This window comes from Balaenoptera borealis (assembly GCF_965194805.1).
Source record: "Balaenoptera borealis genome assembly, chromosome: 13".
Taxonomy (NCBI): domain Eukaryota; kingdom Metazoa; phylum Chordata; class Mammalia; order Artiodactyla; family Balaenopteridae; genus Balaenoptera; species Balaenoptera borealis.
The window spans coordinates 106,196,765-106,216,697 of NC_138870.1; the positions used below are offsets into that span (position 1 = coordinate 106,196,765).

Sequence of the window (19,933 nt, forward strand, 5' to 3'; positions counted from 1 at the left end):
CTGCACTCCCACACTGGGACCCCCCTTCCTTGGGCACCTGCCCTCCACCCAGACGTTCCCGTTCCCGGCAGAGAGCCCACTTGCTCCTGCCCACCCCACCCAGCCCGGGCCTGGGACCTGCCCCCGATGCTCAGGAACGCCCCACTCAGGTGAAGCCACTGGAGAGGGTCAGCTCACTAGTTCTTTCTGCTACCCCCCCACCCCCAACCAGCCAGGCCACACCTTCACCCCTTTAGCCCTGAACCCATCCACACCAAGGCCCACCCAACGGCCCACCAAGAGGACCCTAAAGTTACCAGGCTCTGATAGGGATGCCAACTTTTTATCAGAAAAGGAAGTTAAAAGACAAGTATTGTGTCACAGGACATTTTAATAGCAAAGATGTGGGAAGTCCACCATCCCAGACTAAAGCGGAGTCTTTAAATAGAGTGCAGGAAGCTTGGGGGTGAAGACCGTCCTTCCTGTCCCTGGGTCAGCCCACTGCCCTCCCACCCCCATCCCGGCCACCACACCAGGCCCACACACAACCCCCAAAAGCAGGCGGCTTCACACACTGGCCGCCGACCACAGCGCCCTCTTGGACCACTGGTTCCTGCCCGCCCAGGCCCTCTGTCCACGGGGCTCTGGTAGGTGGGGGGTCTGCCTCTTTTGACCCTCCTGCCCCTCCCTCCCTCCTCACTGCCTGTCCCCAGCCTGGTGGGGGGACAGAGGCTCAGCCCAGCCGGAGCTGACCTGATCCTGAGAGGGAACCCGGGGGCTTATGGGGGAGACGATGGAGTTAGCAGGACTCCACCCCCGGCCCGCACCCGCAGGCTACGCTGTACTCAGAGGCCTCGTCTGGGCAGGGGGATCAGGCTGTGAGGAGGAGGCCCCTCCACAGCCCCAGGCACCCCAGGGGAGGGACCTCCTCCCACCTCTACCCTTCAGCTTTGGATTCCACCCTGGGCAGTGTTGCCCACCCTGCCAGGCGTCCCTCCCCCCGACATCCCCCTGCACCAGTGTTCCTGAGGACAAGCCGCTGTGAGGGGCTGCTGCGTGGACTCAAGCAGAGTCCTCGAGGGAGGATGCAGGGATTCAGGGGAATCTGGTTGTGCCTTCCTGGGCTGATGGAGGCAAAAGTCCCTGAGGGCTTTGCGGAGGCCCCCTTGCAGCCCCTCCCCTGCAGCCCTCCATCACCTGCAGCCACCCTCAGAAAGCCAAGGGAGGGGACCGTGCAATGCGCTGGGGCACACCCCTCACGGCCCGTGGGCCACCCCTCCAGGCCAGACAGCAGGGCAGGCTGTCCAAAGCGGCACTGGGGCCACAACGTCCTTCCTCACTTGAGGGCCTCCAGCTTGTCTCTCCCTGTGCTGCCTCGATTCCGTCCCCTGACTGCAGTCACACACCAGGCCGAGCTCAGCTGTCTGCGGGCTGGGGACGCGCCGGGCTGTCCTAGGCAGTGGTCAGGGCCGGACAAGTCGACACTGGCAGTTCTGAGGCCAGCGCCTGCTGTCGTCTGGCGGCCCCACCGAAGCCCGCTTGGGAGGAGTGGCTGCGTCAGTGCTCCATCCCGGGACACGGACCGTGGGGATTCAGGAGAGAAGGGAAAGCCCCCCGCTCGGCCCGCCTCCCGCACCACCTCGCGCAGCCAGGACTCAGCTCAGGTTGCCGCCGAGGCCCACGCGGGCGTCTACGAGGCCTTGTGCCTCAGGTGAGGCATCTGGGGTTGGATACGGTGGGACTGACCCAAAGGCCTGCGGCTCTGGGCCCACGCCTCACCCCCTGCCCCACCACCTCCACCCCCCTCCGCCAGCTGGCAGTGCTGCCACTCTGTGCTGAGCTCTGATGGTGCTGATGGCAGCACCGGTGATCGCTTGGCCCAGCGCTCCAAGGTGTCACATGGGGGCGTGGATCCCTTCTGAGGGACTTTCGCTCCTTGCCGAGGAGCTTGGTGCCCCAAGGCCGCGGTGGCTTTGAAGGGCTCTGGCTGCAGGGGCCTGGTCAGGCTAGAGTCCAAGCCCCTCGCTGCCTGTGGGGCTGCGTGGACACGGGGGCGACTCGAGGGCCTGCCAGCCGAGCAGCGGCGCAGGGCAGAGCGAACGGAGAAGGTGCCCAGTGGGGTGTCCCTGGAGTGGAACAAAGACAATGCCCTGGACCCGCCTGGCAGCCACACGGGTCCTGGCGGCATCCCAGCGAACCACAGGGCATAGCTCTTCTCCGGGCAAAGTGGCTTCTCCCCTCCCAAGCGCCGACCGACCGCAGGCGAGGTCCCCCCTCAGCCCCCAGGCAAGACCGGCGGGGGGCGGGCTGTGTGAGGAGAGCGGTCTGCCTGTCAGCCGCCTCCTTCCGTCCTGAGCTGGGCAGCCTGGTGGGTCTAAAGGACGCATCAGATGCAACGCCTGGGCCTGCAGGGCTCGGGCAGATGGGCTCCTGGAGGGGTGCGTGGCCTTGGCCCAGATCAGATCAGCAGGGCTCACAGCCTGCCCCCCACCCCTGCCTAAGACCCTGGAGAGGGCAGGTGGGGCCCAGGGGGAGGGGAGGCGCTGCCAGCACGTGATCCGCCAACAGTCAGGGGCCAGGCTGTAGTTCCAAATGCCACCTTGTCTGCTGGGATGATGGTGGTGCCAGGTGGGGGGCCAGGGCCAGGGGCAGCCGGGAGCTTGGGTGGGGGAGCTCGTGCTTGACTGGGGGGAGGGGAGCTCGGCCAGACCCTGGCCCTGGGCCATGGGCCCCATCCTAGGGAGGGCACAGGACGACCTGCAGGTCCTTGGGCAGGGAGCCGATGACTGTCTCGATGTACAGCCGCGCCCGCTTCAGCGTCGCCTCCTTCACAGGGAGCTGGTGGCCCTGTGCCCGAACCTGCAGGGGCAGCGGTGGTCAGGGGCAGGCGACCTTCACATCTGGCTGGCCGAGGCGGGGCAGGGCTGGGAGGCATCTCACCAGCCTCTCCCGAAGTTTCAGGACCAGATCCACGACCTCCACCTCGGACTTGTCCTTCATCCAGATCTCGATGTTCTGCGGGGACAAGATGAGGCCATCCGTCGCCAAGGCCCTCGCCCAGCTCTGGGCCTGTGTCCGCCCCTCCCTGCACTCTCCTCCAGCCCCTGTTCGGGCCTCGCACCCCTCTGCGCTCTCCTGCAGCCAAGCGCCCCCCTCACCGCCTCACAGATGGCCTCGAGGTGCAGGGCCTCCAGCTTCTGGGCCATCTCTTTGTGCCGCTGTCGGTACCAGCCATCAAAATGGGGGGACTTGAAAAACCGCCTGTGGGGGGCAAGGGGCAGCAGCTGTGGGCTGACCCTGTGTATTGAGGGATGGGCGCGGCCACCAGCAGCAGGAGCCCCAGGACCCTACCTACTGTCCGCCCACCTGTAGAGGCCCAGCCGGTCGCCCTTGAGGAGGCAGGTGAGCTGGGGCCCCGAGTGCTCCAGGCTGCGCAGGAAGTCGTCCTGGTGGAAGGGGTGGATCTGGGGAGGGGTCTGAGACAGGGGCTGGGTGAGCCTGGGTGCTGAGGGGGGCACGGCCTCGCAGGCCCCGTGCCTTGGCTGGTCAGGACCCTCCCTAGGGCACTTGGCAGACACACCCCTTGTGTGTCCCCCAGCCCCCACCCTGCAGGGACAGATCCCAGGGTGACCCTTCCCAGAGAAGAGGGCCTCGAACCCCTCCCCTCTCCACGTGGCCCGCATTTCTCTTCCCTGTGAGGGCCACCTGCAGGTGTGGTGGGGACGGGCTGGCCCCAGGGGCTCCTGCACCGCCCCCCCAAAGGATCGGCATAGGGCCCATCCTCCCAGCCCCTCCCTGGACCACACCTTCCAGGGCGTGATGCTCTTCTGCAGGGGCATGAGGCTGGCCATGTAGTGCTCCTGGGGGGGAAGGGCAGTGAGTGTGGAGTCTGGGCCACAGCCTGCTGCCCGCGCCTCCAGCCCGGCCCCTCCTCCCCGCCGGCCCGGCCGGGCCTCACCAGAGGGCTGAGGAAGCTCTGCGTGAGCTCCAGGAGGTGCCGCCTCAGCACTGCACTCTGCACGTCCGACGGCCGCTTCTTCTGCAGGCCCTGGGGGGCGAGGGCTGAGCCGCAGCAGGCCGGCTGCGCCCCCTTCACACCCGAGCCCAGCTTCCCCGCCCCCGGAGCGCCCCCCAGCGGTACCTTAAGCAGTCGTCTGAGCAGGGCCTTGTCTCGGTGGAGGTAGGTCGTGTACGCAGTGTAGAGGCCTGGGGAGGGCAGAATGGCAGCGCGCTCTCCTCGGGGGCGGGCACCCCCTTCAGCTGTGCCAGTACATTTGCCCGCCCCACCCCGCCCCAAGGCGTGTCTCTGGGTCCCGGGAGGAGAGGAGGGGCACAGACCTGGCTTGGTGTCCAGGGTCTTCAGCCTTGAGGGCTTTTTCAGTTTGACCTGCTTGGGAAGGTCCCCTACGAGACACGCCCCATGGCCGGGCCTCAGGGTCTCAGTTCTGCCTCCGCAGGCTCAGACCCGGCGAGGCCCCGCGTTCCCAGGACCCTTGGGCGGAGGCCGGGGGCCTCACCTGGCATCTTGGGCTCCCCGATGCGGAGGACGTGGGGCCAGTGCTGGAGCGTTTTGATAAAGAAAGGGTTTGTGACTCCCAGGACCACGCTTGGTCTAGAGAGAGAGAGAGAGAGAGAGAGAGAGAGGGAGAGAGAGAGAGGGAGAGAGAGAGGGAGGGAGGGAGGGAGGAGAGGCAGACGCAGGCGCAGGGCGCAGGGCGCAGGGCGGGCAGGCAGGCAGGGCGGCACTTACGGGGCCTGCGTGCGCGTCGTGAACTCCTTGAACTCGCTATCGTGGACGGTGAAGTAGGGGCGGTAGTCGCAGCAGAACTTGAGGGGCTGCAGGCAGCTGTGGGGAGGGACCCGCAGGGACAGTGAGTTCGCAGGGCTGGTCCAGGGCCCCCGGCCCCTCGCGTTGCCGCCCGACCCACCTGGTCAAGGCCAGCACCATCTCCGAGGACACGGCGGGCGACGGCGCCAGGACCAGCAGGGGCTCCCCGAGGAGCATGAGCTCCCACAGCAGCTGCACGTGGGCCAGCACGGGCCGGAAGCACCTGGGCCGGCGGGGGCGTTGGGGAGGCCGGGTGGGAGGCTCCCCAGCCCTTGCCCACCTGCCCCCACCCAGGCCCAGGCAGGCCCTGTCTGGGTGAAGGCTGGGCCTCACTCCAGAGGGAAGGCGGCGGTGAGGCCTTGTGAAGACGCCGAGGGCGTGTCCGGGGCACTCCCCTGCCACCCGGTTCTGACCCTCCACCTGTGCTGCCTGGCCTCGCGCCCCCGCCGTGCCTGAAACCGACAGCCCTGGCTCCCGCTGGGCCCAGCACGGGGCCAGAGGGTCTCCAAAGGTGGGGTCCTCTGCTGGCCCCCCACAGAGGGCACCTCTGGCAGCATCTCCCACCACAGCTGCTCCCTTCCCTGCACCTGCCTGCCAGGCCCTGACTTCCTGCCCCCGGTGCTCACTTCCTCTGGGGGCAGACATCGGGGCACCGGGCTCCTCTTCTGCGTGACTCTCCCTCTCAGAACGGGCTGGGGGCTAACTCCTGACGGCCCCCAGCACCCCCGCCCCCATGGGTCTGAGCCTCGTGGGATCACTCATCACCTACCGGGGCAGCAGGTGGTGGCCTGCCGGGCTCACCTGAACAGGTCCAGCTCATGGACACTGGTGAGGACGACCGGGGCTGGTAGCAGGTTCTGAGAGGAAGGGTGGGTGGGGTCAGGCCGAGGGGGAGGATGGCACCCCACAAGCCCCGAGCAGCACCGGTCACCCCGGGAGAGTCCCGGGGGCCGCAGTCCCTACCCACATGCCTCCCCGCGCCCCACGGCCCTGCACGGAGACGCAGGCCCCTGTGTCTGGGGTCTGGCCAATCCCCAGGGCCCCCAGCAGGTGAGGTGGCGAGGCCCAGGCAGGTGGGAGGGTTGAGGGTTGAGGCAGGTATGGGGCCACCAGCCTGGGAGCAGGGCGCCCACCTCGTGGCTGCACTGCTTTGGAGGACCGGATTCAGGCTTGTCTGCCCTGGATGGGATGTGCACCTATGGGTGAAGGAAGCAGCTGCCAGTGGGGCCGGGTGGGGTGTCCACATGTGCTGGGGCCGTCGCACCCCAGCCAGCCAGCCCTCACCTGCAGGACGACGCCCATGACAGGCAGGTTCAAGGTCTGCCCCGGCACAGGGGCCGGCCACTGGTCAATCTCATCGCAGACTGCGAACACAGGTGGCCAGCGTCAGAAGCCTGTCCTGGAGAAAGCTGCCCGCCGGAGCCACCAGGAGCTACAGCTGGGATGGCGACGAGGCAGCTCTGGCAGCGCCTGCCGGCCACTCACCCGCTTCCAGGCAGGGCGCCAGCTTGTCGAAGTACTCTGGGGCGACCAGGCTCAGCAGCGCCTGGAACAGCCGGACGAAGGGCAGGCGGGACACCAGCACCAGAGACTGCAGGGCCCGGGGCCGGTGAGATGTCGCCCCAGCCCCTTGGGACCCTGCGGGGACCCCTGAGGCCCGGCTCATCCAGGGTCGCCCAGGGCAGGGTGTCCCACCGACTTCCCAGGAATGGCCTGACGTAGGACTCCAGGCTATTAGAAAACCCCAGGTGTAGCAGGGCAGGGCTGGACCCCAGGCCTTCAGAGGGAAATGCACGTGGCCAGGATCATGGGATGGTCTCCCGGGGCTCAAGCAGCTTTTGCTTTTGGTGTCTGAGTTCAAGACTGAAGTCGTCCTAATCTTGAAAGTGTGACAAGGGCCCCCCTCCTCCCGCAGCGAGGCGCAGGGAGGCCTGGGCCAGAGACCGGGCTGGGCGAGGGAGGGGCAGCGGAGCCTGTTCCCCAGAGGCCGCCCCCGCCCCCAGGTGGTGCGGTGGCCCCCGCCCAGGGCCAAGTGGCTAGGGCTGCGGAGGGGTGGGTGCTCCTGGAGGCTCGGGACGCGCCCCCCCCCAGACCATCAGCCTCTCCCGATGGCTGCTGGCCCCCAACTCTCAGCGGGGCCACCCCAGAGCAGCCAGCAGCTCACCTTCTGGAAGTAGCCCCTCTTCACGGAGCTGTCCTTCACCTGCCTGAAGTACACGTAGCCAAAGTAGTGTGCCGGCTCCCTCTGGAAGGAGGGGTATCGGCCAGGCCGCGCCCACTTCTCACGCTCCCTCCTGCCCCCTCGGACCCCCACGCAGGCTGGGGTCTGCCTGGGAGTCACGGCCCGGAAGGCAGGCAACCGCTCTCCAGGGACATCTCCGCAGACACAGTGGTCAGCGGTTCAGGGGCCCGAGAGCACCCGCAGGCGTGCACCGGCCTCTGCACACCCAGCCACGCCCTGGCGCACACGTGGAGCACAGGAAAAGCTCCAGGGACCCTGGCAAGTCCTCAGAAGCGCTGGCCCACCCCCAGTCGAGGCTGGGGTGCCGGGCCAGGCTGCGGCAGTTGGAGACCCTGCTGGCTGGGGCTGGCCAGGCGCCTGCCTTGAAGGGGCCGCTCACGCCCGCCTGACCCTGGCCCGCAGGGGGAGGGGAGGAGCGGTGGAGAGGCAGCCCGGCTCACCTGCAGAGACACGGGGGCCCCACTGTCACAGTGCCTGTCATCCGTGTGCCAGGGGCGCCTCTGCCCTCCACACTGACGAATGCGGAAGCTGAACTGAGTATCCCCGAGGCAGCCTGGGGAGGAGGTGGTCCCCTCACGCTGTGTCCGGGTTGGGCTGGAGCCTCTCCTGCCAGCATGTGGGGCGGGGGGCCAGGGAGGGGGCGAAGCCTCTGCCGGGCTGCAAATGCCTCAGAAAAGCCCAGCCCTCCGGCTCTGTGTCTCCCGACAGAGGTCCCCGTGTCCTAGATCCCCGCACCTAAGGGTTTAAACTCAGCCCACAGAGAAGCACAGCCGCAGCCCCGCAGCGCGCGCGCACTGTGGGCAAGCAGAGGCGGGGGTCGCGTGTGGCCCGGCGTAGCCTGCCCGGCGCGGAAAACCAGGCCGGCCCGGACACCCGAGCCCCGGAGAGGAGCAGAGGCCAGGACCCAGCTCCTGGTGACCCCTCTGCAAGGGTGAAGGAGGCCAGAGACCCCACTGCCCAGAGACACCTCTTTCCACGGGAACCGGGGAAACCGGCTGCTGCGGCCTGGGGCTCTGGCTGTCTCCCTGGAGCGGGAGGCGGGACCGGGGCTTACAGGCCGTGCAGGCCTGGCCACAAGGGCTCCTGGGCAGCCTCATCGCCCTCCGTCTCCTTCTCCCCACAGCCCCAGAGAGACACCCCGGCCGGGGCGAGGCGGGGTGGCCTACCTGAGTGGGAGTCGGGAAAGGACAGGTAGCAGATGCTGCTTTTCTGAAACACAGGAAAGCCAGTGAGGGCCTGCTCCCCGGGTGAGGGCTGCTCCTGGGAGGGCTGGGACCCACCTCCTTGTCCGTGAGCTGGAAGTCGCTGGGGTACACCAGCTGCGGGGGACACAGAGCACTCGGTGACATGGGCTTGGCAGGCTTGGTGCTGGGCTGCAGGTGTGTCCCCCCCCCCCCCCACCTCCCAGTACTGTCAGACCCTCTGGCTCTTCCCCACCTCTGGCTCCCTGCTGACCCCTCCTCCTCCCTTCAGGGCTCCAGCCCCCTGCCCCGCCTCCCCAGGCCCCTCTCGGCCCGAGGCCACTCCTGGCCTCCATCCTTCCCTTTTCTTGGCCAGCGCACAACTGGGTGAGCTCCTCGACCCCCTTCTCACACCCCTCGCCCTCAAGGCCACTCGCCCAGACTGGGCCTCCCTGCCCCCATGTCCCGACGGTCTGTCCCCACAGCCTCCTCTCCCGCCTAGAGCGGCTGCAGGGCCCTGCCTGCTGGCCCCCACCTCCTGTACCCTCTCAGCGCTCCGAACCCAACCCCCCCCCAGCCAGAGGGTCTTAGGCTCTGCGGCTCCTTTGGGCCTGCTCTTCCAGACGGCCTGGCCAGCCTCCCCATCCCGTCTTAACTCAGACGTTGCCCGACACTGGCACCCTTGCCTCTGAGCATCTTCACTCCAACCCCTGCTACTCGGGTCCGGGAGCTTCCGGCCTGCTCCCCACTTGGAGTGTGACCCCTGGAGTACCCAGGCCCCTGGAGTGTACAGTGAGCTGACCAGCTGGACAGGCTCTACCTGGGAGACGGGCCACACTCTAGGGGAGCCAGTAGCCCTGCACACAGGCAAATGGCCGGAATGGATTTCTTTGCAGGAAACGGAAAAGGCAGGGAACCTCCAGAGCCCTCACTCCCTGCAGGCCCCCAGGTGTCTCCTGGGGACCTGGTGTGCCTTGGGCGTCACTGCTGCCCTGGCCCGTGCTCAGATGCAGCAGGACGGCTCTCCCAGGAAGCGGCTATGCTGGGAGCCAGGAGCTGAGGGCCTGCATGCGCGGCCCCCTCCTCACTCTGTCGGCCAAACTCCCATGCGGAGGAGGACTTGGGTTTTGGCTGACATGAGGCTTCTTCTGGGGTGTGCCCTGAACCCCCAGATGGTAAGGTACTGTGCCCTGGGTCTTGCACTGTTGTAATAATGTAGCTTCTGTCTTTGTTTGCTCTGGGCTCGCTGCTCTGGGCCTATTCTGTCTCCTCCGCTGCCACCAAGTGTCCTAAGGACAGGGACCGTGTCCCCAGGTACTTCTGCCTCCCAGCCCCTGGCAGGGAGTAGACCCTCACCAAATACTGTACAGGCACACCTCGTTTTATCACACTTTGCTTTATTGTGCTTCGCGGATGTTGCATTTTTTACAAAATAAAGGTTTGTAGCAACCCTATAGGTGCCATTTTTCCAACAACACTTGCTCACTTTGCATCTCTGCATCATATTCTCGTAATTTTCACAATATCTCAAACTTTTTCATTATTATATTTGTTACAGTGACCTATGATCAGTGATCTTTGATGTTACTGTTGCAAGAAGATGAACAACTCACTGAAGGCTCAGATGATAGCACTTTTTAGCAGGAAAGTACTTTGAAATCAAGGTATCTACATTGTTTTTTAAGATATAATGGTATTTCTTGCATACTTAATAGACTACAGTCTAGTGTAACCATAACTTTTATATGCACTGGGAAACCAGCAAATCTGTGTGACTTGCTTTACTGCAGTCGTCTGGAACCGAACCTGCAACATCTCCAAGGTATGCCTGTATTTGTGGAGTGCGTGAAAACATGTCTCCAAAGAATAATGGAACAGGTGGGGCATGTGGAAATCTCAAGGAGATGTCAGCTAAGGAGGCACCAAGAAGGAAGGGCCAAGAGGAGGGAGGGGAGCCAGCCAAACAGTATTTGTCTGTGGGGCGGACCCACAGAGGTACCTCGAGATGGCTCCAAGAGAGGAGGGGCCACGGGACCACTCGGGCCCCTGCGTGTCCTTGTTGAGAAGGGCAGAGGAAAGGCGGGTGCCTGGCAGCGGGGGCAGGGCCACGATGGGCCCTCGGTGCTGAGGTCAGGGGTCTGAATCTGGTCTGCAGTCACAGGAGTTTTGTAGCATCTGAGGAGGCTCCGCAGCCACGCCCAGGGCTCCAAGTTCACTGTTCACAAGCTGGGAGCAGAGCTGGAGGGACGGCCCTGCCTGACTGAGGACAGGAATGGAGCAGACCCTCAGAGAGGGGCAGAGAGCGAGGAGTCTGCCGCACGATGAACCCTGTGCGCTGGAACCACAGGGGTCTCGTCCTTTCCACAGGAGCCAGTCTGCAGGGGCTGCAGCTCCTGTAACCCAGTCATCCCTGAGGAAGACAGATGCAGCGAGCCTCGCCTTGCTGGAGAAGGTACCTCTAGGAAAGTGCTCCTCGAAGGGTGGTGTGGCTACCCTAGGCTCCCAGAGGCCGAAGCTGCCTTTTTCACTCTCTTCTCACTGTGTGCAGTGCGGCTTCCAGAGGCTGTGACACAGGCCATCAAGGGGAACTGACTGAAACTGACGTGAAGATACAGCTGCCTTCTATTTGGCCTTTAAAAAGGGACGTAAAAGTGCCAAATAATGCCATTCTCCTCACTGAATTTGTTTTTGAAAATATGGTTATTTTTGTGGAAATATATATATTTTTAAAATAAATATGTATTTATTTATTTATTTAGTTTTGGCTGCGTTGGGTCTTTGCTGCTGCGTGCGGGCTTTCTCTAGTTGAGGCGAGCAGGGGCTACTCTTCGTTGCGGTGCACGGGCTTCTCATTGCGGTGGCTTCTCTTGTTTACACATGGTATCCGTTGTTTTTTAAAATGGATTAATAAGCATTTTTAATTTTTCTGTTTTAACTTCTAGTATAGGAAACAGCGATAGATACGACCCACATAAAAAGCCCCTTGGGACCCTCAGTACTTTTGAAGACTAAAAGGGTCCTGAGGCTGGGCAGTGCAGGAGCTGCAGCTGGGAGGACGCGGACACCTGGGAGAGGAGGGACCCTCTGGGCCCCGGGCCGCGGTTCACTGCATGGGCTTCTCGGGTCAGCGGGGATGCCGAGAGGAGAGTTTCCAAGGGCTGAGGCAGCGGAGCCAGGCCCTTTGCTCAGCTGATGTGCACAGCCTTGCCCGCTCTCCCCTCGTGTCTGATCCCTGCCTCGCCTGCAGGCTCCAGTGCACCGATGTGGGTGGGACCCCCCTCAACATACCCTATGCGCTCTCGGGGGTCCTGAACCACTTACTCTCTGCGTCTCTAGCACAGAACGTGAACTCCTGGTGGGCAGGGCCCTGTCATCGCATTCAGCTCTGTGTCCATGTGTCCAGCACCAGTACCGTGGGGCCTGGCTGGTGGCAGTTGCCCAATGCTTGATTTATTGAATGAGTGAATGATTGGCTCCTTGCCTTTGCTTTCGCTGGCTTTTTTGGGGGAGGGGTTACCTGAAAGAGCCCCCTCTCCCCTGCCCGGCTGCCTCCTTCTCATCCTCCAAGATATGGCCAAACCCCCATTCCTTCCTCTGAGCTGCATCTGTCCATGGAGTCTCCGTGATCCATGAGCCCCTGGAAGGCAGTCCCTGGGTCTTCCATCATGTCCCCGTGCCAAGCGCAGTGCCAGAGCCTCTGTGGTGCTCGGCCAGGCCAAGCCCGGAATAAGCGAGCGCAGGGCAGATGCTCCATGAGTGACTGTGGACGCAGCTGAAATGACCCCTGATCTTCCCCATGATTTCCCGGGGAGAGAAGAAAGACAAGATGCAAACCTGATGAGCGTCGTGTGGTTGCACTGCCCGATTCCTGCACAGACTTGATGATTAGGAGGGGCCGTGGGTCCCCACAACACCCCCTCCCTGAGCTATACAGCCTCAGCAAAGCTCAGAAGCCCAAGCACATGGAGCCTTTAACAGTTCTTGCCTGAATGGTTAAGTCCTAGAAGATCATACATGAGAATGCCTTAAGGAAACAGTAGACTCTCTTGTGATTTTATTGGGAACAATTTGGGCACCAGCAGGAAGGTGGGCTCTGTGACGTTAGGCAAATCACCTCACCTCTCTGTGCTCAGGTCCCTGCGTCAAGTTAATTTGGTGCGCCACGTGGGGACTGGTGTGGTGGAATGGGGTCTCCACAGCGAGCTGGGCAGTGTCAGCCCTTGCCGTTTGTTAGGACTTGGGCTTCCCACAGCCTCATGGAGTTCAGCAAGGCCTTGGAAAACACCCTCTCACCCTGACGCTGGCTTTCCAACGATGGCTGATCAGCCTCATCTCAGCCAACTGCAGTCACGGGATGCGCCACCTCCTGGGTTCTCAGAAAGTTCCTTCTGACAGCGTGCTGAAGCGTACCTCCCAGCCTCCCCTGCCCTGATCAGCTCCATGGTCTATGTCATGGCCTTCAGGGCCTGGAGAAGACCATCCCCCCAGGCCTGCATTACTACAGAAGGCCTTCCTCCCTGAGTCTGTCATGTTTTCATCTACACCCACGTGGGTGGGGGTAGGGAAGAGTCTTGCAGGTAGTGGGGACACCCCAGGCTGGGTGGGCTGGGGGCAGTCAGTGAACAGAAAGATGGCTCTTGGGTCTGGTTGTGACCCGCAAGGGGTCTGGATCAGACTCTAAGTGAACAAGGAGGTTTCCAAATATTTAAGCAAGAGAGCCACAAATATTGGACTTGGGGGTACAGTAGCAGTGGTAATGAATCTGACAGCCCTGCTGTAGGTGGAGCTGTCAGCCTTGTCCCCGAATGGGATGTGGGGTGGAGGGAGGGGAGGAGTCAAGGGTGACCCCTGGGATTCTGGCTGGAGTAAATGAGGTTAGAAGGTATCATAGTGTGGGAAAGGCGGGGGAGAGGAGGGGAGAGGAGACAGCTTTTTACTGGGAGAAAAATCAAGAGTACCACTTTGGGTATCCGAAGTGCAGGGCTCTTCGTTCCTCCACCCCAAAGGGCGGTCTTGGCAACTTAACTTTTTTTCTTCTGCTTGGGAGCGCACCTTTCAGGAAGTGACAGGTGCAGGATTTCTGGGGAGGAAGAGGCCACCTGGGGGGTCTGTCTGCCCGAAGGTACCTCACCTGCGGAGGGATTCCCGCCGCCCCTCGGCGATGCCTGAGCCACACTAGCCGGCGGCGACAGAGCAGGACCCGCCCTCCCCGGCCTCCCCCCGGCCCGCTGCCCCCCTCACCTCCAGCGCCTGGCCCAGCTCCAGGTCGAAGGTGACCACACACACGCACTCCAGCCAGGCCGAGAAGCGTGCCCAGGGTGCCCCCGGAGCCCGCGCTCCGCAGGACGGCGCGCCGAGGCGGCCGCGAGCCCGGTGGGGCCCGGCGGCCGACCCCTGGTCCATGGACCCGGCTACTGAGAACGGCCGCGCGTTGCCGGGGGAACGGCCCGAGGCGTTGCCGGGGGAACGGACTGGAGGCGGTGGCCTGGGCGCGCCCGGACCGCTTCGCGGAGCAGTCGAGCGGCCGTCGCGGACCAGAACGGCCCGGACGCGGCCTCGCACGCCCCTGGCGGCCGGAGGACCGCCGTGCGGCAGATCAGCGCCGAGCCCACCAAAGAGAAGGGACCGCGCGGGCCAGAGCGGCCCCAAGCCTGGAGGAGGGACTTCCGGCGGGGCGTGTGAGCCCGCGGGAAGACGGGTTAGGGCGGGGTCGCGGCCGCCGGGGACACCGTGAGGACGGGCGAAGTCGAGACTGGCCGGTACCTTACCCGGCCAGGTTTCCTAACCGGATTTCGTCGTTACGAGCTCCCATTCTACCAACTATCACACACAGATTCCAGCGATTCTGGGAGTCCCTCGAGTTTTCTCCCTGGGGTCGCCTCCGGCTATGGGGTCCTGCAGAGGGCTGTCACGTCCGGGGTTCGTGTCTGACCACTGGGGCATCTTTGTTTCCAATGGCCTGGTCGTCAGTGCGTGCAGACCCGCCCGCGCCAGTCCCCTCCTCGCTTCTTGCGTCCAGCGCTCTTCCACATTTTTCCGGGCCCCCTCTTGGGCTGCCTTGCACACTGTCCCAGACCTGTCTGTCGAAACCAGACACAGCGTATAACACACATAATTCGAGCCACCTGTGCCGTTTTATTTTCTGCTGCGGCGGCGAAGTGTGGCTGGCGGGGGGGCAAGTCCCCCTCCCTCTTTGACGTCGCATCTCCTCCCTCCAGCATTCCTCTTGGCAGAGCCAGGCACCAGCCCTTGCTCCTCGAAATGTGGCCGCAGAGTCCCCTCCCACCCCCCAGCATCACACAGCCGATCATGGAAGGGCGACTTTGGAGCTGAGACAATAACTTAACTGACACGCTATATATATTTTACTTTTTTTTTTTTTTTTTTTAACTAAAGCTCCCCACTCCAAAGTTAGCCTAGGCTAGGCTAGGTTGGAGTAACAACCCTCAAGTCCTCAGCAGGTTTTTCACTGTGCATGGACTGGTGGGAGAGTCAGGTGGCTCTCCTTGACTTACCTCTGGAACACATGGCCTCCTAGGTCACTGGCAGTGGAAAAGAGATTAATGGAGGCCTGCTAGCTATTAACTGCGTTGGCCGACAAGTGATATATACAGCACTTCTGCCTACAGTCCATAGGCCAAAATGAGTCAGAGAAGGCAATGTGATAAGGGAATAAGAGAGAGAAACTGGTAGTTGCCACACTGCTGGCTTTGAAGATGGAGGAAGGGACCATGAACCAAGGAATGCAGGCAGCCTCCAGAAGCTAGAACAGGCAAGGAAACGATTCTCCCCTAGAGCCTCCAGAAGGAATGCGGTTCTGCTGACACCTTGATTTAAGCCCCATAAGACTCATTTCAGATTTCTAACTTCCAGAACTGTAAGATAATAAGTGTGCATTGTTTTAAGCCACTAAGTTTTTGGTAATTGTTACAGCAGCCCTAGGACGCTAATACATACAATATGCAGCCTATTCTGTCTGGTTCCTTGCACTTAGCATAATATTTTTGAAGTTTATCCATGTTGTTGTATATATCAGTAGTTTGTTCCTTTATATGAATAGTAGTTCATTGTCTGGATACATGACATTTTCCTTAACCTTTCACAGTGGAATTATTTAAAGAAACCTCAGTTGAAGATGGAGCCAGGACAGGTCTTTAGGGGGCTCTGTCATGCCCACCGCGCATCCTCAATTACCAGAAACAGGAAGACAGGTGCCTCTACTCTCTCTCCAACAAGAAGAAGAAATCCCTCCGGCCCAAGGACATCCCAGCCAATCAGAGACTGTCACAGCCCAACCAATGGGAAGCCTCCATGCTCCTCCAGTGGACTCTAGGTATCACAGTACCTCCCAACTGACCCCTTTTCCCTATAAAAGCAAACTCCCTTTTCGTGTTTTTTGGATTTACTTGTAGTCTGCCATAGTTTCCACATCATGAATTATAGTTCCTCTGGCTATTCCTGAATAAACTTGCTTTTGCTGGTGAAACAACTGGCTATTATGTTATTAGAGTCAACAAACCAATTGATGTTTGGAACGTTTCCAGTTTTTGCCTGTAATAATGCTGCTATGTACACTCCTGTACAGGTCTTTTTGTGGACGCCTGTTTTAACTTCTCTTGGGTAAAAACCTAGGAGTGAAAGTATTGGGCTGTATGTTCAGCTTATGTTTAACTTTATAAGAAACTGTCAAACTATTTTCCAAAGTGGCTTTACCATTTGACGTTTCCACCAGCAATGTATGAAGGTTCCAGTTTTTCCACATACTCACCAGCATTTGAGGTTGTCAGCCTTTTTAATTGTAGCCATCCAAGGGGTTGTGTAGTGACATGTGGGTTAATTTAGAATTTCCCTAATGATGACTGATGTTGAGCATCTTTTTTTTTTTAATATTAATTATTTGGCTGCACCAGGTCTTAGTTGCAGTACACAGGATCTTTGTTGTGGCATGTGGGCTCTTAGTTGTGGCATGCGGGCTCTTAGTTGCGGTATGCGAACTCTTAGTTGCGGCATGCATTTGGGATCTAGTTCCCTGACCAGGGATCGAACCCAGGCCCCCGGCATTGAGAGCACAGAGTGTTAACCACTGGACCGCCAGGGAAGTCCCTTGAGCATCTGTTCATGTGCCCGTAAGTCATTTGTATTACCTTCTTTGGTGAAATGTTTATTTAAATCTTTTGCCTCTTTTTAAATTGGGTCGTTCGTCTTATGAGTTGTAAGATTTTTTAAAAATATATATTCTAGAATCAAGTCCTTTATCAGACATACGATTTAAAAATTTTTTCCTGGTTTGTGGCTTGTCTTCTATTTTTCTTAATGGCATCTTTTGAAGAGCAAAGGTTTTTTATTTTGATGAAGTCTAAGTTAGGAATATTTTTCTTTTTGGTAGTATGTTTATGGTCTCATATCTATCGAATCTTTTCCTAACCCAAATAATTTCTACTAAGTTTCTTCTAGAAGTATTTCACCTCTCAGATTTAGGGCTGTGATCCATTTTGAACTAATTTTTGTGTATGGTGTGAAGTAAGGGTTTAACTTTTTTTTTTTTTTGGCATGTGGATAACCAATTTTTCCAATATCATTTTTTAAAAATATATTGCTTGGGGGACTTCCCTGGTGGTCATTGGTTAAGTCTCCACGCTCCCAATGCAGGGGGGCCTGGTTCGTACCCCAGTCAGGGAACTAGATCCCACATGCATGCCGCAACTGAGTTCACATGCCACAACTAAGGAGCCCGCCTGCCACAACTAAGACCTGGTGCAACTAAATAAATAAATAAATAAATAAATTTTAAAAATTGTTATAAGTCAAAGACTGTCTCTTTAAAAAAAAAAAAAGATATTGCTTGGGAGTTCCCTGGTGGCCTAGTGGTTAGGATTCGGGGCTTTCACTGCCTCAGCCTGGGTTCAATCCCTGGTCAGGGAAATGAGATTCCACAAGCCGTGCAGCGTGGTCAAAAAAAAAAAAAAAAGATATTGCTTCCCTATTGAATTGACTTAGCACCTTTATAAAAAAAATCAATTGGTCATATTTTTGAGGGTTTTTTTTTTGCTACTGTGTTCTATTGATATATATGCCTATCCTTATGCCAATTCTATTCTGTCTTGATTATTCTAGCTTTATAGTACATTTTGAATTCAAGAAGTGTGAGTCCTCTAATTTTCAAAACTGTTTTGGCTACCTCAATCCTTTGCATTTCTGTGTAAATTTTAGCATTAGCTTGTCAGTTTCTATTATTAATTTATTTATTTTTGGTTGTGTTGGGTCTTCGTTTCTGTGCGAGGGCTTTCTCTACTTGCGGCAAGCGGGGGCCACTCCTCATCGCGGTGCGCGAGCCTCTCACTATCGTGGCCTCTCTCGTTGCGGAGCACAGGCTCCAGACGCGCAGGCTCAGTAGTTGTGGCTCACGGGCTTAGTTGCTCCGTGGCATGTGGGATCTTCCCAGACCAGGGCTCGAACCCGTGTCCCCTGCATTGGCAGGCAGATTCTCAACCACTGCGCCACCAGGGAAGCCCCAGTTTCTATTAAAAAAAGACCACCTGCTGAAAAACTCACCGATATTGCACTGAATCTATTAATCAGGTTTGGGGAGAATTGCCATCTTGGCAATACTGAGTCTTTTTTTTTTATTTTAAAAAAATATATTTATTTATTTATTTATTTTTGGCTGAGTTGAGTCTTTGTTGCTGCGCGTGGGCTTTTCTCTAGTTGCAGCGAGCGGGGGCTACTCTTTGTTGCGGTGCGCGGGCTTCTCATTGCAGTGGCGTCTCTTGTTGCAGAGCACGGGCTCTCGGTGCGCGGGCTTCAGTAGTTGTGGCTCGTGGGCTCTAGAGCGCAGGCTCAGTAGTTATGGCGCACGGGCTTAGTTGCTCCGCGGCATGTGGGATCTTCCCGGAGCAGGACTCGAACCCGTGTGCCCTGCATTGGCAGGCGGATTCTTAACCACTGTGCCATCAGGGAAGCCCAATATTGAGTCTTTTAATCCATGAACATAGCATGTCTCTCCATTTATTTAGGCCTTGTTTAATTCTTCTCAGCAATGTTTTGTAGTTTTTATTGCATGGGAGTTGCAAGACCACCCCTAGATTTGATGATTTGTAGGAGGGCTCATAGGACTCAGCATAGAGTCATTTTCATGGCCATGATTTATTACAGGAAAAGGATACAAGGTAAAATCAGCAAAGGGAAAAGGCTCATGGGGCTAAGTTTGGGGTAGACCAGGTGCCAGCTTCCAGTGTCATCACGTAGTTACACAGGACAAACTTAATTGTCCCAGGGAGTTGTGACAATGGGTGTGAAATGTTGCCAACCAGGTAAGTTCATCAGAAACTCAGCACCCACGGTTTTATTGGGAACTTATATTTATTTCCTAAGGCTGCTGTAACAAACTGATACAAACCTGGAGACTTCAAACAACAGAAATTTGTTCTCTCTCAGTTCAGGAGGCCAGAAGCCTGAAATCAAGGTGTCAGCCTGGTTGGTTCCTTACGGAGGCTCCTAGGGACAATCCATTTCAGGCCTCTATGCTACCTTCTGGTTGCTTCCAGCAATCCTTGTAGGTTTATCACTCCAATTTCTGTCTCTGTCTTTACATCACTTTCTTCCGTGTGTCTTCTCTCCTTTTCTGAGAAGGGTACTTGTCATTGGCTATAAGACCCACGCTGATCCAGGATGATCTATCTTGAGATCTTAATAACATCTGCAAAGACCCTTTTTCCAAAGGTCACATTCACAGGTTTTGGGTAGATATATATCTTTTGGATGGGGCCACTGTTCAATCCACTGCAGGGCTGGCCAGATAGGCAGTCTCTGCCGGGTGCCTAACAAAATTCCAGGCACCCGGAAAGAAAGCAGATTTCAACGTAAGTCATATTGTTTGGCTCAAAGAGCCATTCTGATCATTTCCAGGGATGGTGGGAACCTTCTCGAAATCCAGGTTCTCAGATGTCAGTCAAGGGCTAACTGTGTAAGCAGGGGTTTTATTTGTTTGTTTGTTTGATTTTGTTTTGTTTTTTGATAAGTTGTTAGCCTGCTGCATTGACTCTTCTGTATGCACTTCTCTTGTTATATTTATTCCTAAGTATTTTATTCATTTTGATGCAGTTGTAAATGGAATCTTTTTCTTTTCTTTTCTTTTCTTTCTTTTCTTTTTTTGGCCACACCGTGTGGCATGTGGGATCTTAGTTCCCTGACCAGAGATTGAACCCAGGCCCTCAGCAGTGAAAGTGCCGAGTCCTAACTGCTGGACGGCCAGGGAATTCCCTGGAATTTTTTTCTTAATTCCATTTTCAGATTGTTTGTTTCTAATTGTAGAAATACAACTGTTGTTTGTATATTGATATTGTATCCTGTGACTTTGTTAAACTATTATCTCTAGCAGATTTTTTTGATAGATTCCTTAGGATTTTCTAAATCGATGATCATGTTATCTGTGAATAAAGACAATTTTGCTTCTTCCTTTTAATCTGTATGCCTTTAATTTTTTTCTTGCCTTATTGCACTGACTAGAACCTTTAGTGCAATGTAGAATCATTTCAAATATTTCTTCTGTTTCTTTCTTCTCGTTCTGATATTACCATTATGTGTATGTTACACCTTTTGTAGAACAAAAGTCCTTGGATGTTCTGTTTTTTTCAGTCTTTGTTCTCTTTGCTTTTCAGTTTTTTTCTTTTTTAAAAATTATTTATTTATTTATTTAATTTATGG

The 19,933-nt window shown here is 57.8% G+C and overlaps 1 protein-coding gene and 1 long non-coding RNA gene across 19 annotated transcripts; one reads left to right on the plus strand and one right to left on the minus strand.

Moving 5' to 3' along the window:
* Positions 1-352: 352 nt before the first annotated feature.
* Positions 353-13,832, minus strand: DENND6B (DENN domain containing 6B). Of its 18 annotated transcripts, none has more exons than XM_082350025.1 (20): positions 13,472-13,760; positions 8,330-8,368; positions 8,216-8,258; positions 7,490-7,602; positions 6,972-7,052; positions 6,293-6,398; positions 6,092-6,171; positions 5,941-6,003; positions 5,609-5,664; positions 4,908-5,030; positions 4,730-4,825; positions 4,497-4,591; positions 4,318-4,383; positions 4,121-4,185; positions 3,938-4,027; positions 3,786-3,839; positions 3,331-3,455; positions 3,101-3,240; positions 2,920-2,994; positions 353-2,838 (listed from the first exon to the last, which is right to left on the minus strand). In XM_082350025.1, exons 1-20 carry the CDS (start codon positions 13,631-13,633, stop codon positions 2,477-2,479), a joined length of 2,034 nt encoding a protein of 677 aa, XP_082206151.1. In that variant the 5' UTR covers positions 13,634-13,760; the 3' UTR covers positions 353-2,476. The 18 variants fall into 18 exon arrangements, with proteins under 18 accessions (XP_082206151.1, XP_082206159.1, XP_082206160.1 ...); XM_082350027.1 differs by having other exon boundaries at positions 2,579-2,838; positions 3,138-3,240; positions 3,346-3,455; XM_082350033.1 differs by having other exon boundaries at positions 6,293-6,584; positions 6,972-7,014; positions 8,216-8,368; positions 13,472-13,824.
* Positions 13,833-13,911: 79 nt separating this feature from the next.
* On the plus strand, positions 13,912-17,463 carry LOC309609086. Its single transcript, XR_014233255.1, has 2 exons — positions 13,912-14,149; positions 15,336-17,463. It is a non-coding gene; the product is annotated as an uncharacterized lncRNA (long non-coding RNA).
* The last annotated feature ends 2,470 nt before the right edge of the window (positions 17,464-19,933 follow it).